Source organism: Silene latifolia, chromosome 5 (genome assembly GCF_048544455.1).
Source record: "Silene latifolia isolate original U9 population chromosome 5, ASM4854445v1, whole genome shotgun sequence".
NCBI classification, from domain to species: Eukaryota; Viridiplantae; Streptophyta; class Magnoliopsida; order Caryophyllales; family Caryophyllaceae; genus Silene; species Silene latifolia.
In genome coordinates, this window is record NC_133530.1 from 87,229,419 (window position 1) to 87,249,074 (window position 19,656).

Genomic DNA, 19,656 nt, shown 5'->3' on the forward strand with positions numbered 1-19,656 from the left:
CTTGTGCACTTTTATTTGGAGACTATGATATGCTCTCTAGAATTGTTGTATGCACTCGAAGATTCAAGATTTCAAGCCTTTAAATTCTGTTCTTTAACTCTTCCGTAATCAAGACAAGTCTTCATACAACTTTCCATAACATCGTTTCCCGACGTTTCGAAACCGCCGCAGTTTCATTGACGCTTAGATTGATATCATGAAGAGAAGACTTGACACACGCTTTCCTGCTGTACATCCCTCTTCTTCCTCTTTTCAGCTTTCTTATTATTTAATTTTCGAATACAGTTATTCTCATGTAAAGCCGTGTTACTGTTACACTAAATCGTGTAAAACGGATTAACGTTTACAAATATCATGACACATTTAAGTGCGCACTACCGAATAAATCTGTTTCACAAACTGTCAGAAACCAACTCAACCAAAAGCTAAGCTGTACGAATTAAAAACAAAGAACTGAATTTTGTAATTCTGGTTTTTACTCGGCTTTGCTTGTTATTCTTTGCGGTGAAGTGATATGTGTGAATTGCCTTAAGTTTTGCTTATTGAATGTTTTCTTTAACAGGCGAGAATCAAGAAGATTATGCAATCTGATGATGATGTCGGAAAGATAGCCATGGCTGTGCCACTACTAGTTTGTAAGTCGATAAACGGCCTGTAGGGCTGTCATCTATTTCTGTATTCGGTTTTCATCAATTATTCAGTTCTTTTATTTAACTGATGCTGTAACTGAAGCATTACTTTTATGTGTGCAGCTAAAGCCCTGGAGCTATTTCTGCAAGAACTCTGTGATCGCACATATGAAATAACAGCTACTCGAGGAGCAAAGACACTGAGTTCATTGCATTTGTAAGTTCACTAGTTGATTCAATTGTTTCGTTTACCATATTAGCCTTAGGCAAAGCAAAGTTCTTTAAAATCTTTCCTCTTAAGTTTCGTGTCAAAAATAAGTTTCTGCATACGTTTTTAAGATCTGATAAACTTTTCTCATATATTCGGTAAACTGCTGGCTCTTTCTTGATCAGTTTGGGTTAGGTTTAGACGTAGTGTTGTAATACTCCACTGAACCGAAGACGTTATTCGGGTGGGGTAACTCCTTGAAGAGGTCCATTGATAGGCTTAAAATCTGAAATATGACTAGTGCTTAAAAGGATCGAAAGTACTACTCATATTAACAAAGTGCAGTTTCTTTTCTAGTTATCCATGCGAAAAAACTCCACAGTTAAGCGTGCTTGGCTAAGAGTAGTCTTAGGATGGGTGACCTCCCCGGGATGCGCATGAGTGAGGACAAAATGCAGTGAAAAGGACCCGTGTTATCTGTGGAGCATGTACACAGCCTGACAAGCTACCGTGAGTGATTGCTGTTGGCTGTTAGACAGCGTCATGACTGTAATTGTTCGATTATTTAGATAGCGACCCACCTATTATAGATGGGTGGATATTTTTTCTCAGCAAAGTTTATTTTGCATTTGCAGGAAGCAGTGTGTGCAGAGGTTCAACAATTTCGATTTTTTGAGAGATATTCTAAATAAAGTTCCTGAATTGGAAGATTCTGCTGCGAGGAGTGATGATCGACTAACTGGAAGGAAAAGGTATGTAAAATAACATTTCAATTGTCTGGTTTCGTATTTAAACCGCGTTACCCTAAAATATTTGCTAATAATACGAATGCTGTTGTGAATCAGAAAACTTGCTGACTATGAAGATGAGAATGGAAGTAATCAGCATGCAACAGCTTACACTAATGTCAGGGTAAAGGGACGAGGACGAGGACGAGGACGAGGTAGAGGTAATCGAGCAACTAAGTGTGATAAGTTCGAAGATGATTTCAACATGAATGACCTACAAACAAGTGCTAGAAAGATGTCAACATGTGTTCGAAACTTTGACCTAAATCTTGATTTGGACGAGAATGGTAATCCTGTCTTGGTTCCTACTACCGGACATTCTGTTGAGGAAACTGTACACGAAGAACATTGCAGTGGGTCATATCGTGAAATGGAGACTATGGAAAACGATCCTGTAATGTTCAGCAGCTCGAGTGAAGGGACAGAGGATAATGAAGACTACGACGCAGAGGACTGACTGAATTAGCTTGTACGAGAACTACCAAGTAAATATTGTTACATAGTTTAGTCTGAATTAGATTTTCATGTCTAGGTCTCTTACTTAACACAGGAGTATTTTTTTTCCCGGTGTAAAGGGAGATTTTGATGTTGACGGGATTTGAACCCATATCTTGAACACCACCTATCATAACTTTACCAACTACGGGGGTAATATCTAAGTAACTAAGACTCCGTTTGACAAGACATTTTAGGTACCTGTTTTGACTGAAGTAGCTTTTTCTGAGAAAAATTTAAGGTAGCTTATTTTTTTAGAAGTGTTTGACAAGATAAGCTAGGTGAAATGAAATAGTAGCATTTCACATTTCAGGTACCCGATTCTTGGTAATGTTAACTTTTTAACTTTTCAATTTATAATATATTAAATAATTATTATTATATCCTTTTACATCATTTTATCAAAATAAGTTACCTTTTCAGTTAGTTTGCCAAACAATTTTTTATATAATCAGTAATCTTATTAACTCCTAATTTTCAGTTAACTTATCGGCTACCTTTTCAGGTTTCAGGTACCTTTTAAGTTTTCAGGTACCTTTTCAGGTTTCAGCTATATTGATATCGATGTGCATTTTGGTCTTTGGCTGGTGACGGTGAATTGGTGACCGATATTGAAGAAAAATGACTTCGTCTCAATTACTACCGAACTCAATGCAACAATATATCACAATAACACAAACTATATATAACATGAACTCAACTTCGTATTGACATTATTTTTCAATCGAGTTGGCGATACTGTATCGTCTGTATGTATTTAGTACAATCAAATAAAACGGCATAATAAGTTTCATACGGCTAGGAGAAGCTCCCTATAATGGTTCCCAATGGGAATGTAACACTTCCGTCCTGGATTCGAGCTTGGACGCTGCTTTTTGTGCGGTTGTCCTTGGCGGAACTCTCAGTACCGGAACAATTGAGATTTGCCAAAGCCTCAGTTTCCCAGCCATTGTAGTACACTTGTGACAATGGTCCACATTTCACATATACCTTGAAACAAAATTTCACAAAAACTTGTCAGTAAACCGATTTTTGGACAGTAAGAGGGAGTTTGGCAAACAGTAGATTGATAAAATTTCAGCATATTCAAGACTTTTAGCATGTTTGACTCAACAATCTACTAAATTACGTGTTTGGTAAATGACATTAAATCAGTAGATTGAACTCCAATCTACTGTTTTCCAATATATATGCTGCTCCCACAGGCATATTTACTTTAGTAGATTGTAAAAAATGAATTGGTCTATAATTTACACATGTATACAACAATCTGTTAACCTAAACCCGCTAATTATGAAACACTTTTACTAAATCTAATTGTAATATATTAATCAAACATGCCAATCAAATCTGTCATTTGTAATCTGCTTGACCAATCTTCTTCTAATTATAATCTGTTGAGTACCAAACAGGGCCAAAATCTACCACGCGAAATGATAGATTTCGCGTGTTTTTTATAGCTCGGTCAGTTATTAAAGAATCCCATTTCAACATTTCTTAGATTAAGGTTCTTTATTTTCATGTAAGGTTTTTTCTAACATGTGCCTCAGTGCCCACTGGTAGTGGGCACGTGTTAAGAAAGCCAAAAACGGAAAGAATTAAAAAGTGAGGGAGTAATAGGTACCCGGAGAGGGCCATTAGATATGGACCAAGCCAAGAGGTATCCGGCAGGATTACAAACATCGGTATGTTGACCATAGATGAGTGCACCCTTAGAGCCATTGTGGGAGAATAGGGCCCTTTCACCAACTTTGAGCGACCCGATTGGCACCGTATGAAAATTCCCGGTCCAACTCGTGGTTGCGTACAATCTTAAAGTTTTCCCGCGATTATTTCTTATGGACGCTACCACCCCGGGTTGATTCTTGATCTTCGGTTCCATGTTCATCCTCTTTGTCACTTCCATCTTTGTTATTTCTGCTACTTCTTGGTCTATGTTACTCATTTTTGTGTAAGCCATTGTGCAAATATCTACAAACACAAAACAAAGATTTTGATGATTTGGACGTTTTAAGGCCAGAATTTTGATATGGTAACATTTTAAGAATTTGAGTTTTGAGTAAAATTTCAATACCTTAATACAAGCTGGTTATGGTCACTCAAAGTTTTTATTTAAATTAAAAAGATGAATATATCAATTATCATGTGCAAAGAGGCAAATCTTAGGAAAATCCCGTGAAATTTACCCGTATTAATAAAAATAATTTCACAAACTTTTCAAGAAAAGTAGTAATATTTGTTAATGAAAATATATGGATCAAGCGTCACCTTCGAGTAGAGCCACTGTGCGCTGGGCCGGGCTGAGTTGAGTGCCAGCAGCCCAGGCACAACACTAAATGAGGACTGGACTGCGCCGGGTCAGTGCCGGATTGGTTTGGTCAGGCCCAACCCCGACCCAATGAGTAGCGGGCCAGACTGGGCCGGGCTGAGCCTTTATATTTTTTTTATTAATGTTTGGACCGGGGGACGAGGAAGTTGCGGCACTAGCTCGGCCCGTGGATGACATCGGGTTGTGCCGAGCTGACGGGGCACTAAAACTCGACCAACAAAACCGGGCTAGGCCGATTGGCCCGCTACGATGCACATCTCTACTTTTGACAAATAAACAAAATGGGATGAACATAATCTCACAAAGAGTAATTTTTTATTTTTTAAATATTTGAGAACCTGGTCGATCTACAGTTAAAATGTTAAACTAAGAGATATATTACGGTTTTCCTAACGTGTATTCTAATAAAAAACCAATATACGAATAATAAGAATACTAAGGAAGTAAGGAGAAAGAGAATTATACCTTGAGATGGTAGAATGCAAGTAAGCTAAGAAACGGTATACTTAATTTGATTTGGTAAAAGCCAATGTATGTTGGACTGCTATTTATGATGAGAGGCAAGTGTTAATGATGAGTACGTATAAGATGCTCTCACCTCGATCATGCATGGTTGAAAGAATAAGGAATCGATATTCGATCTTGAGTGGGTTAAGTTAACGAATAAAGATACCACCCCGTGACTTTCTTGATTGTATTGTAGGGTCAATTAAATTTTACGCCTTATAATTATAAATATCAGTTTTAAAAAATTACTATCTTATAAAACGAACTCCAAAGAATAAGGAATCGATATTCGATATTGAGTGGCTTAACGAATAAAGTTGTTTTTTTTTTCTTTTTGACAACAGCAGGAGAGAAACTTACAATGTTTTATCAGCAACAAAGAAAGCTATTCGACTAAGTAGCACAAGAAACCCAAGAGCTAAAACTAGCACTACAAAGTCATACCTAGGCAAGACATAAATATTAAATAAAACTAATAAAGATAATACCCCGTGACTTTCTTGATTGTATTATTGATGAATGAGCACGAGTCTGTCTTAATTTAAATTATTCTGATTATGGGAATATACTCCATTATTTATTTTCATTTTTAGGTGTATCATTGAATAGTTATAAATTTTCATTTTTGGTAATCTTTTGTGGGTTATTTTTCATGTGTATGTGGGGTTAAGTGATTTGTGTGGTCCAAATTCACCCATACCTTTTTTCTTAATCTTTATACTAAAAGCAACGGATAACTATTGATCGAGACGGAGGGAATAACATTTACGAAATTAGTAACTAACAAAAAAAGAAGGTAACATTGATAATGACTAGTTATATTATAATCCCTCCTATTCAATATAAACTTCCCTATTTCCTTTTTCTGTCTATTCACAATAACTTCCCTATTTTCTTTTTTGGTAAGTATTTGTTTGGTCCAAATTTAATTGTATGGTGGGTAGTGTATTTGTGTGGTTTAAATTTATTTATATGATGGAATAACGTGTTTCTTTAATTTTTGTGTCAAAATGAAATGAGAAATTTATTATGAATAGAATGAAGTAGTACATTATATTGTATGAGAGGTTTAATGTAAACATCATTGAGAAGCCGTCTCACTTGAGGATTAGTGCTTGATAATTTAAAATATTTCTATTTGACTTTTACGATTTCTAAATACGGTGAATGTGATTATTTTAATATTGTATCATACCAAAATGTTTTTTACATTTTATATCGTAGATTCGTAATTGTGGTTAGAGTTTATAAACTGATATTTTCAAATAATCAAATAAAGATAATGTTTAATAGTAGATGTCAATTGATTCGTGCATAGCCAAAGAATTTGTATCATTTATACGTAGATGTTAAAAATTCGGGTTTGGATACCAAATGTTAAGGCCGTGGAGACCGGAAAGAAACAATGATTGGAACATAATATTCGCGGAAATCATTGGCCTTGGCTTTTCATCATTTGCATCTAATTCTCCCCACTTAATAATATTTGTTCCAAACAATTTTATCTGAGTTTATTGGGCAACAATTTAGTTATAGTTTTCGTTATATGGGTGGTGGTCTCCTAGCTCCGTCATTGCTTGTTATCGACGTAATTTTCTGTGATGTTTATCACGAATATTATAATGTATAATAATCATCTATCTACCGTAGATGAGTAGCTATTAAAACTATTGAGAAAATGCAACCATGATGCATGACCTCCTCATAAGGTATAATACTCGATCTATTCACGTTACATTCATTAACCGTAAATTTTAAAATACAGAGGCAATATTGCTAGTTAATTACTTAAGTATATTGGTAAATGTTTGTGTTAGGGTGCAAACTCATGTCCCACATCGGTAGAATAAAGATGGAAGATCATCTTTATAAGTATCCACTAAATATAATAGTACGAGGCCTTTTGGGAAGGAGCCCAAGAGTAAATCCGTGAGGGTTTGGCCCAAAGCGGACAATATCGTACTATTATGGATTGTGGACACAGATGCAGCAGAGGCCCAACACGTGATATTCACGCTTCCGCACAACAGTTTGTGATTTGTCCGAAATTATTAGTTTTATTATTGTTTAATTTCAAACTAGAGATGTTATGATGCTACACATTCAAGATACCTTGAAGTTACTTAATATTCCTTCGTAATGTTCTTTGAATTGATTGTTTTATACAAAGTATACTTCTGTATATCATAGGGCTCGAGACAAACTAAACAAATTAGTTTTACGCTGTTTTAACAAATTCTAGTGTTAAAAACATAATATTAATCGGAGTAATAATTTTCTACTTCTTTTATCTTAGGTATCGTTTAGTTCATGTAATAATTGGATTCATGTGGTTACTTATAACTCACATGATTTCGATTCCTATATCCAATTCACATGAAATGATCTAAATATGTTTAGTTATTTGTTTACCCTTTTTATTTTTGGATGTTTCAGTCACTTGTTTACCTTTTTAATTTTGGAATGCTTTTTTAAGTTATTTGATCATCCACCTCGTCTTGATCCTCTTGTTATCCAATAGTATATTATATTTATAACACAAATTCTCATTGAAGACGGACACTATCCATCACAAGCTGAAGACGGATAGTGCCCCTCTCACAAAAAGCAAGTGACATTATTATTGGGTGCTCCATTTCCTACCCACTTGCCCTCCCACTCGCTTTATTGTGAGAGGAGGAGTATCCGTTTTCAGGTTGTGACGGATATAGTACGTCACAAGCAAGACGCTTTGTATTTATAAATGGTCTCCCTTTTTTTTCTTGGTTTTTGTGCAAAAACTTAAGGTAAACAAATGATCGAGAAAGAGGGAAAATTTGTGTAGTAGTTTATAGCTTTTCGGCATGATAAAATAAAGAATACTTAGGATTCGACACAATATATTACAAAGGAGTATTATAAATACTCCATGCTAGAGCTTGGAGGAAAAACGTGGTAAAAAAAAAAAAGAGAGAGATTAAATCATGTTGAACACTTGCACTCCTACTAAAAAAAAAAGATTCTTGCATCTAGAGAGTTGTACGTTACTTCCTTCTTGATCATACAAAGTGTTGAATTTGCTTTCGGTTCAAGCTGCATAAATTCTTGTTACCACTTCAAAAGAAAAGCTAATTAAAGAATTATTCCCATCAAGAATTATTTATATTCTCTATGTTTTTGTTATTGTATGTGAAGAGTATAACAAGAATTTTTGTGTATGTTGGAGTATAGTGCTGCTCCAAATTAAATGTGACAATATTTATTCCACCTAGGAAGAATAATGGGGGAGTGTTATCCTTATATATGGATGTGCACTACCAAGTGTTAACTAGACTGTAGAGGAGAGACTATAGTCTTCCCCCCACGCGCGCGTCTTCGCCATCCGCCTGTGTTCGTGACACATGTGGGGTGGGGTCCTTTTTGCTGTTGGTCTGAATTTTACATCAGATTCTTTTCTAATTGTTGCAATTTTATTACAAAGTCAATTCCGCATTCATTGTCTGATTTTATGGTCATCCATTACTAGATTTAACACCATTATTTTGGTATCTCTATGTGATTGTTGGAGGAGCCTTTTCTCCACTATAAAATCCCCATTCTTCCACAACTTAGACACAAATAAATTCACAAACATTATCTCTTCTCTTCTTATGTCTTCTATAATCTATCTTTGTGAGAACAATTCCCATTTCCGTATGTGGAGTGCACCATTGTGCGGAAGGAGGCGTTAACCCTGGAGTCGGTGACCAAGGTACCCAGACGCATCATAATGGGGGTCTAACTGACTCAGGGCAGTGTCTTACACGGCGTCTCGATTAAGGTAGTTTTCGGTCAGATAAGTGGGAACTGTTTTTAACAATGACAAACCCAAATGAAAATTCTGAAAATTCCAATGTCAATAACACAATTATTACAACCACTCCTAATACCCCTGTTAACCATTTCAGTATGCCACACAAAATTATTCCTTCATGACCTTAGTAAGACGGAACTCTTAGATGGAAAAAATTATAGGAGATGGTCCGAAGAAAATTCGTTTTATTTCTCGCAATATGAGATTGATTATGTGCTATTTCAAGAACCACAATCCACTAAAGTGTTTAGTTCGTCTGAAATTATCAAACCTGATAACAAATTTGCAAAAGACAATAGAACCGTTAGAGGTGTCATGTTACACTATATGGTCGATAACTTGTTTGGCATCTATTGTAAAGCTAAGACCGCTAAGGAAATTTGGGATACCTTAGAAATCAACTATAGGTCTGATGATTTTGGTACTAAGAAGTATGTTGCTAGATGGTTAAATTTGAGATTGCTGATGGTAAACTAATTATGGATCAAATACATGAGTATGAAAATTTGGTTTCTGAAATTCTTGGTGAAGGGATGGTGTTGTGTGAGAATATGCAGGCTAATGCTATTATTGAGAAGTTGCCTTCTCCTAGTTGGGATGAGTATAAGAAACATTTGAGGCATAAGAAGAATGATATGAAATTGCAGGAGCTAGTTGGTCATATCAAGATTGAGTATGCTACAAGGAGTCAAGATCGTGCCAGGACTAATGCTACTAACACTATTAAAGCTAATATTGTTAAATACAGGAATATAGGTACAAGCAAGAGGAGCTATGATCAATACAACAAACTACAAAATTCTGATTAATCAATAAGACAATGACAAGAAATTGTTGGTGGTGTGCCAAGCCTAGCCATCCTGCTTTCAAGTGCAAGGCCAAGAAAGCTTATGAGGAAAGACAACAAAATCAAGGGAATCGCAATAATGCACTTGGTCGGAAATTCCAAAAGAAAGACAACAATCAACATGGTGGATACAACAGACAATAGTGAGAGAAAGTCTCCAAGAGAGAGAAAATTCCCCCAAATTAAAACCTAATTAAATCGCCTGTTCCTCGGCTCGCCGGCCGCTTTCCCCAACGCTATCACCCATTCCGTCGCCGGCGAGCCGAACTTGTTCTACTCTGATCGTCGTGGTTTCTGATAGGTGTAGTTTTTAGGGATTTTGTTTACTCATCTGGTCTGTTGTTTGCTATCAAGGCCGATTGGTTTTCAATCATGATCGCGTTTTTCCATCAAGTGGTGCGATTTCCTTGGGGCGGTTCTCTTCAGTGACATGCTTTCGTGCAACAATACCGGTGATTCCTTCTTCCCTGTCTTGTGGTTTTAGCGGTTAATAGTCCAGTCCGTGTCTAGTTCAATAAGCTTTCAGTACTTTTCGGCTTTGTCGGTCTGTTATCGCTGTTGTTGGGTTGTTCTTAGCTGATTTCTCTCCGATCTTTAAGTCTGATTAGTTTTATTGGGTGTTGATTTCTATTGGTTTCTGGTTGCTGGGCCTTTTCGAGTTTTCGTTTTGTGTTGTGGGATCATCTTCTGTCTCCCCAACGTTGCCCTTCTTGCTGAGTAGGAGCTTTTTTTTTGCGTGATTGGTTTCTTTTCCTCTGGTGTGGAACCTATGGATTCCTCTACCGTTTGTCATCAGTTTTTTGAAGACTTTGCTTGTGCCCATGTTAATGACGGGTTTATGGACGGTGATGGGGAGAGGATGGTTGGCTGTTTTATGAATCTTCAGGGGTCGCCTTTGGTGGAGGTGAAGAAGCTTAAAGACAAGGGGAATTGTCTTTTTAGGCAAAATTTTTTTGACAGGGCCGCAGCTTGTTATGACGAAGCTTGTAAACTGTTGGGTATAAGTTTCGGAATGATTGGAGGAAAAGATGTCCAATCGTTATCTGACCTTGCGGTTTCCCTTAACTCTAATCTCGCTGCTTGTGCTATTAAGCTTGAGGAATACAGAGCTGCTGTTGATTTGTGCACTATGATTTTGAACAAATTTCCTCGTAATGTTAAGGCGCTTTTTCGTAGGGCAGTTGCATGTGTGAAGTTCAAGAGGTTTTTGGAAGCTGAAGTGGATTTAGTTGAGGCGTTAGTGGTCGAACCTAGGAATAAAGATGTTTTAAGGGAATTAGATGTTGTAAAAGGCCACCTTCTCATAAAGAAAAATGGTAAACGTGTTTTAGAGGTCGCTCCTGAGGTTGGCGTGGTTGGGAAAAATATGAAGAAGACGGCTGATTCTGATGTGAGTATAAAAGATCAGGTTGCGGAATCTGACTACAATATAAAGGATAGTGAAAGTGTGATCACGGAGGTGATGGGTGGCCAAAACGTCATGGAAGTAAAGGCTAAAGAAGAGAGAGTGAATATGGAGGTTAAGGATGCTCAAGGTAATTGTGGTACAGATCTGAAGGCTAGCTTAAAGAAGAATGATCATATTTCTAATGAGAGAGTTCTTGAGTTCGCTAAAAAAGATGGAGGAAATTCCCGTTTAAGGATCCACGGACAATCTTATCAAAAGCTCCTTGAAGGAAAAAAGTTGAGCTTTTACAATAAGAAGGAATTGTCAACTATTACAATTCGGGTCCTTAAGATTGAGACAACTATGGAGGGAGGCACTTTAGGCTGTAAGAAGAAAAAAAGGAGGCGACGTCATAAAAAGCAAAGTTTTAAGACGATTGTCATGAACAAAGACATAACTTCTTCAAATATCATCAATGTGAACCATGATCTTCCTAGTGCAAGTTCGAGTGCGTCTGTTAGTTCGGGTGTTTCCTCTATTCCCTCTGGTAATCAAATCTTCCATGGAACTACTAAAGTTGTAGCTCATAATTCAAGCTTGCCCGACTCTTCGGTGAACGACATAGCCAGCTCAAAAAGTTCTCAAGTTCTGAATGATTCGATAGTCCATCAACCTTTCATATTTTCAGCTTGTCCTAAGCAGCGTAAGATCTCTTCGTTTGATAAGCTATCATGCGCCTCTTCTTCGTCTATGCTTTGCAGGTGCCCTTTTAATCATCGTGGTAACGAGAAAAGGAGAATTACCATCAAAAAGAAGAATTATAGCAAAGGGGATGAATCTCCAAGACACAATTTATCTACTTTCTGTATAAGTAGATCCTTCTCCCATAAATTTCTACGTCCTCGTGGCGTAAGTGTGTCTTGTTGCATGTACTCTCCTAAAGCTCAAATAGCGAAGAAAAGAAAAGATATGACATCTTCAGAATATTACTTCGGCAACTGTTTGAAGAAACCCCGTTTTTTAAGAACACCCGTCCATAGTTTAAGTTTTTGTTATAATAATGTAGTGTTTGCACCCGACTTAGAGATGCAGGTGTGCTTTGTATAAGGAACCTTTCTTTACTGCTGCCAAAAAAAAAAACATGGTGGATACAAGAATTACAAATCTAACAAGCCACAAGTAATGTTGTCAAGGGTTCAAGTGAGGGTGATGATATAATTGCTGCAATGGTTTTCGAAATAAATCTGGTTCGAAGCTTGGTGGAATGGATTGTTGACATAGGAGCTACATGTCATATCTGCCCTAACAAAGATCTTTACAAGGAGCTCACAGATGTTGATGATAAAGAGGTCGTGAATGTTGGCAACTCGAGCAAGGTTCCAGTCCTCGGCATTGGTAAGGTGCACCTGAAGGCTGAAACTCACTTTTGGCAAAGTTTTAGCTCTTGACAATGTGCTCTATGTGCCTGACATGCGTAGATATTTGATTTCTGGTGCTTTACTTAATAAGGCTGGTCTTAAACTTAATCTCGAGTCTGATAAGTTAGTCATGTCTAAGAATGGTCAGTTTGTTGGCAAAGGTTTTTGTAATGGTGGTCTATTTGTTCTTGATGTTAAAATGAATGCATCTACTTCTTCTGCTTACATCGTTGAGTCCGTTGATATTTGGAATTCTAGACTTGGACATGTTAACATTAAATCCATTAAACGCATGAAAATAATGAACTTGTTGCCTAATCTGATTTCTTATGACATGGATAAATGTCAAGTATGCGTGGAAGCAAAACACTCTAAAGAAACCTTTTAAGGAAGTGACCAATAGGTAAACTGAATTGTTATAACTTATTCATACCGACCCGGGTGATTATAAGAGTTGTGAGAGTAAAGGAGGTAAAAAGGTGGTATTATATAACATTTGTGGATGATTGTTTGAGGTATACTAAAGTTTATTTGTTAAGAAGTAAAGATGAGGTTGAGAATATGTTTATTATTTATAAGGTTGAGGTTGAAAATCAACTTGATAGGAAGATTAAGCGTGTAAGATCAGATCATGGTGGATAATATAAATCTGATTTTTTTGGTGGAATTTTGTCAGAAAAATGGTATTATACAGGAGTTTTCAGCCCCTTATACCCACGAACAAAATGGTGTAGCTGAAATGAAAAATAAAACTTTAAAGGATATGATGAATGCTATGTTATTATCTTCTGGGCTATCTGATTTTATGTGGGGGGAAGTTATTCTATCTGCTTGTCATTGTAATACTCCCATCTACCAAAGTGCCTTACCAAGGCCTACTTTAGCAAATGGAAGTGCTACCATCTCGGTTGCCCGAGGTAGAATATCAAATAGACCATAAAAGAACATTTAATTTAAGTGAATAAAAGTTTAGTCGGATATAAACCACAATACCAAAAATCCAAAACTGAAAATACAAAATCCAGTAAAAGTGATCGTCTAATGTTGACACGACAGCGAAAGCTAGCTAGAATCGGCGATCCTCCCATCATCCTGCGATAAGCTCAATCAACCAAAACCTGCTAGATATCTGCTCACCATCCCCCAATGGATCACCGCAGGTTTTACAACAACGAAAGGGGCCAGTCAACTGCCCAATAAAACATGACTACAACAACAACAATTAACCATCCAATTCAATCTTGTAACAATACAATATCCAACCTCCAAGTACATTATCTGAACCGCAGCTTAGATCTGCCAGGTTACTCATTGCAACAGGTACCTATACCGCCAGTGGAAGACCGCAGCCTTGCAACCTAAACCATGCTCAACGTAACGATCGATCCCAGATCATTAATGTGAACATCCCCTTTGTAACGGGTGCCACTAGGGGCGAACGTAGGGGTGAAGACCATCTCCCTACAATGGCTCCACAATCAATACCAGCGATATCAATAATACCAAGTCACCACAATACTATCACAATAGGAAATCATACAATCACCACATCACTGAACGACAATCGTACAAAGGACTGAGTATGGAAACCCTACCTTATTCGCAAACTCCGCAAATCAACACAACAATGAGGCTAGAACTGTTTCTCTACGAAATCTTCACATAACAATCATAATCAAGAAATTACTAAATTATAATCCAACATTAATTAACCATTTCCCAAAGACCAACCCAATTTAGGGTTTGCAACAAAATCGACTAAAAGCAAAAAGGTAGAAATCTAGGACTTACAAACCGATAGACGTGCGAACTACGAAATCCGAACACCGAGATGATAGATCCTCGCTTGATAGTTGATTAGGATGATTAAGGAGTGAATTAGGTTGTAAAAGTGATTTTGAAATGTTAATGATGACGGAAATGTTTAATATATACTCCTCAATCATTCTAATCAAAACCACGAAAAATAACCCGTCAGACCGGGTACTCAGTCGAGTACCTGACATACTCGACCGATTACGCCCTACTCGACCGAGTTTCTTACTACTCAGCCGAGTGCACCCAAAACAGTAGCCTGTCTAAAAACACTCGACGACCCACTCGGTCGAGTACATCCTACTCGACCGAGTTCACTGTGCCCATAAATCTGTGGTATTACAGTCTTCCATCCTTAAAAGCGAACTTCGTCCCCGAAGTTCACTCCATACCTGTTACAAACATGCATAACCCAACCTATTAACCACAAAACTCGAAAAGAACACCCAACTCGGAAAGACACCAACCATACTTCAAACCGTTACCAACTATGTCCACACAACTCGAAACACAACCAAACTGACCTCAAAACTATCCAAAACACATGCGATTATCTCCTACCCCCCTTGAAAGACAAAGGTTACGACCCCGTAACCAAACATACCTGATAAAAAAGATGTGGATAACGCTCCCTCATTGCCTCTTCCGGCTCCCATGTAGCCTCTTCAACATTGCGGTTAGACCATAACATCTTAAGCAAGATGGTTTTACCGTTCCTTGTCTTGCGCACATTACGATCCAATATCGCCTTTGGCACCTCCACATAAGTAAGAGTTTCATCTAGCTCAATATTCTCTACCTCAAGTACATGAGATGGATCACTCACATACTTTCGAAGTTGTGACACTTGGAATACATTATGCACCCGATCAAGAGATGGTGGCAAAGCTAACCGATAAGCTACTTCATCTACCCGATCCAAAATCTCATATGAACCTATGAATTTATGACTCAACTTCCCTTTCTTGCCAAACCCCATAACGCCGCGCATATGTGACACTTTCAAAAGAACCTTGTCACCCACCTCAAACTCGATATCCCTGCGATGCAAATCTGCATAACTCTTTCGCCGATCCCGAGTTGCTTTCATCTTTTGTCGAATCAAAAGTACCTGCTCAACCATATCTTGTGCCATTTGTGGTCCTAAAACCACAACCTCAGTACTATCATCATAACAAACTGGGACCCTACACTTCCTCCCGTACAATGCGTCGAATGGTGCCATCCCAATACTCGTGTGATAGCTGTTGTTATATGAAAATTCAATCAAATCAAGTCTATCTTCCCAACTCCCACCAAACTCCATCACACAAGCTTGCAACATGTCTTCTAAGGTTTTGATGGTCCGTTCAGTTTGACCATCTGTCGTAGGATGGAACGTCGTGCTCATCTTTAAGGTAGTGTCCATCAAATCTTGTAACTCTTGCCCAAACCGTGATATTAACCTCGCATCTCTATCCGACACAATATCCTTTGGTACCCCCTGAAGCCGTACCACATGCTTCCTATATCCATTAGCAAGCTGAATCTTACCCCAAGTATCTTTCATTGGAATAAAATGAGCTGACTTTGTCAAACGATCGACAATCACCCAAATCATGTTATTACCCCGCTGAGTCCTCGGTAACCCCACAATAAAGTCCATAGAAATCGATTCTCATTTCCACTCGGGCACCTCAAGTGACCGAATCTTACCTTGTGGTCTCCGCTGCTCACCTTTGACTCTTTGGCAAGTCAAACACTTAGCCACAAACTCGGCTACCTCTTTCTTCATACCGGGGCACCAAAACGTCTTCTTTAAGTCCTTATAGAGCTTGTCACCTCCCGGATATACCGAATAAGGAGTGCAATGAGCCTCCGTCATAATCAGTTTCTTCAACTCAGCATCATTAGGCACACACCACCTCCCACCGAATCAGACACTCCCATCTATGTATGATAGAAAATCTCGAAACCATACCATTCCCTACCCTTGTCTTCCACTCTTGAATCTTGAGATCAAGTACCCGTTTCCTTTTAATGTTATCATAAAGTTCGGGCTTGATTGTCAAATCCCCAATGTCATCTCCCTTGCGAATCATATGAATCCCCATCTTAGTCATTTCATCTTTCAATTTCATCAATGACATGGCAGTGCATAACGGATGCACACTATTCCTACTCAATGCATCTGCAACCACATTAGCCTTCCTCTCATGATAGATGATGTCCATATCATAATCCCCAATCAGCTTCATCCACCTCCTCTGACGCATATTTAGCTCCCTTTGAGTGTAGATGTACTTCAAACTTTTATGATCTGAAAACACTTTGAAGGTTGCCCCGTATAGATAGTGTCTCCAAATCTTCAGAGCAAATACAACCACACACAATTCTAAATCACGAGTAGGATAGTTTTCTTCATACGGCTTCAACTGTCTCGAAGCATAGGCAATGACTTTTCCATTTTTCATCAAGACACATCCCAATCCATTCTTCGAAACATCAGTATAAACTTCGAAGTTCTCACTTCACTCAGGCAAAGCTAGGACGGGAGCTGTAGTCAAACGCTCCTTTAATGTTTGGAACGCCATCTCACAACTCTCATCCCAACGAAATCTAGTCTCTTTCCTCATTAAAGCTGTCATAGGTCTAGAAATTTTAGGAAAATCCTTCACGAACCTCCTGTAATAACCAGTCAAACCTAAGAAACTCCAAATTTCAGCAACATTCTTTGGTACTTCCCAGTTTGACACCGCCTCGATCTTACTAGGATCCACAGCTACACCATTCTTTGAAATCACATGGCCCAGAAAGGCCACCTTCTCCAATCAGAACTCACATTTAGACAACTTAGCATATAGGTGGTTGTCTCGCAAGGTTTGCAGTACCAACCTCAAATGCTCCTCATGCTCTTTCTTGGTCTTGGAATAGACTCGGATATCATCGATGAAAACCACCACGAACCTATTCAGAAACGGACTGAAAATACGGTTCATAAGATCGATAAACACCGCTGGCGCATTAGTCAACCCAAAAGGTATCACCGTATATTCATAATGGCCATACCGCGACCGAAAAGCTGTTTTAGGAATATCTTCATCCGCAATCCTAACTGGTGATAACCCGACCTTAGATTAATCTTTGAAAATACCGCAACCCCACTTAAATGGTAAAAAAGATCATCAATCCTCGGTAAAGGATACATGTTCTTCACGGTGACATGTTTTAACTCTTTGTAGTCGATGCACAACCTCATAATACCGTCTTTATTTTTCACGAATAGAACTGGTGCACCCCAAGGCGATACACTAGGCCGAATGTATCCCTTATCCAACAACTCCTTGAGTTGCTTCTTCAACTCTTCCAACTCTTTTGGTCTCATACGGTATATAGCCTTAGATATAGGCCCCGTCCTTTGTTTAAGCTCCACACTGAAGTCAATGTCCCTCTTAGAAGGTAACCCTTGTATCTCCTCCGGAAAGACATTGTCGAACTCACTCACAACCGGTATCTCTGCTGCCGATGGCTCCTCCACCGGAGTATCCCTCACATGACAAAGAATCATATAAACACGACTTTAAAGTCATAGCTGCAATCCGCTTTACCTTGGGTTTTACCACAAACCCTCGATATGACACTCTCATTCCCTTAGGACCTTATAAGGACACCTTCTTTTGACGATAGTCTATCTTAGCCTCATACTTACCCAACCAATCCATCCCGACTATGACCTCAAACCCATCCATAAGAAACTCAAGTAAGTTAACCGGTAAGTCCACTTGTCCAACCACCATAGACACCCCTTTATACAACTTATGACATAACACTGACTCCCCCAATGGTATAAACATATTATCTTTTACCAACTCATACTCCCCCAAACCCATTATTAAAGCATGACCTCTAGACACAAACGAATGGGTTGCCCCTGAATAAAACAAAACGAAAGTTGGTTTATGATTAACAAGAAAAGTACTTGTGACGACTTGCGCATCATCCTCAGCCGCCTGTTACCCATCATAAAGAGTTTACCGCTACTCTTCTGCCCTCCCCCTTGGACAGTAGTCGCCGATGTAGTAGACTTAGCCGCCGAATTCTGATTCACAGTATTGTTCGGGCGCTAATAAGATCCACCATTGTTGCGGTTGTAGCCGCCATTGTTGTTGCTCTGACCTCCTTGATTGTTCCATGACCCAGCTGACCTGTTACTCGCCATATTCTTACTCGGAGTTTGTGAGTAGTTCCTTTGATAAGTTGGCAGAAAGCCTCCTCCCCCAGCACTCTTACACTCAAATCTCTTGTGGCATATCCCGCCACAGTTGAAGCATTGTAAGGTAGAGTTTTCGCTCGTACTCCGACCACCTCTTCCCCACACACGAGATCCCCCACCAAAACTAAACCCACCAGAATAAGCTCTGGCCTGGTTGTGGTTATCACGCTTATAGCTTAACTGGTTGCCACCCTCATTTTTAGCCTTCCTTTTCTCACTTCCTTTTTCTTTGGCCTCCTTGGCCATGTCAACCAATCTCTCCGCATGACCCGCTCTCTCATAGACTTCCTTTAGATCCAAAATCACTCCAGCCGGTAGGTTTTCCATAATCTTCAGCGATAGCCCCCTCTCGAAACGGATAGCCAGACTCAGTTAACTCAACTCCATGTCCTCCGCATAACGCGACAATTCATTGAAATTGTGATAGTATTCAGCCACGGTCATACTATCAACCATAGCAAAACTCGGCCCTCAACCTACTACGGATATGCTCTGGAACGAAGTGGTTCCTCATTGCCTTGTTGAACTCTGCCCAAGGAATCGCGGGTTTACCCAAGTTCTTATAATTCCCGTGCAGCCTCCCTCTCCCGATGCCACCATACCGCAGCCTCGTCCCTCAGATAGAACGCAGCCTGTTCCACTTTCATATCCTCCGGACAGTGAACAACTTCCAACACACTTTCCATCTCCCGGTGCCAGTTGTCGAGCAGTTTGGGCTCGCACGTGGCCTCATAGGTGGTAGGGTTAAAACGGGAAATAGTGGTGCTCAAACGGGATGCATAAACAGCTATTTCTTTTCTTTTCCCTATATTATTTAGGGCCTTAGTGAGTGCCTCTTATTGCTCGATCATTCTGGCGATCTCATTTAGGCTTATCGCAGAAGCCTGGATATGTGCGGTAGATCTCTTTGGCGGCATTTTGAGCTTCAATAACCAAGACAAACGTAAGCACATAGCCTACGGCTCAAAATAAAATATCATATCCGCCAAAGAGGTACTCGGTTGAGTACACGGAGGTACTCGGTCGAGTACAAGCCACTCGGTCGAGTATACTGACTACTTTGCCGAGTGCTCAGACTCCAGTAGCTGATCAAAATTACACATAAAGCATACTCGCTCGAGTACCTCAGGTACTCGGCTGAGTATGCCC

The 19,656-nt window shown here is 39.0% G+C and overlaps 2 protein-coding genes and 1 long non-coding RNA gene across 3 annotated transcripts in view; 2 read left to right on the plus strand and 1 right to left on the minus strand.

Annotated features, from left to right (window-relative positions):
* Window positions 1–19,656, plus strand: part of LOC141657771 (protein CELLULOSE SYNTHASE INTERACTIVE 1-like) — a 468,470-nt gene that overhangs the window by 157,630 nt on the left and 291,184 nt on the right. The window lies entirely within an intron of this gene.
* Window positions 39–2,082, plus strand: LOC141655713 (uncharacterized). Its single transcript, XM_074462779.1, has 5 exons — window positions 39–229; window positions 563–635; window positions 753–846; window positions 1,473–1,589; window positions 1,683–2,082. The coding sequence occupies exons 1-5, from the start codon at window positions 197–199 to the stop codon at window positions 2,080–2,082; spliced, it is 717 nt and encodes a 238-aa protein (XP_074318880.1). The 5' UTR covers window positions 39–196.
* On the minus strand, window positions 2,805–5,004 carry LOC141657765 (uncharacterized). Its single transcript, XR_012548855.1, has 3 exons — window positions 4,915–5,004; window positions 3,745–4,091; window positions 2,805–3,110 (listed from the first exon to the last, which is right to left on the minus strand). It is a non-coding gene; the product is annotated as an uncharacterized LOC141657765 (long non-coding RNA).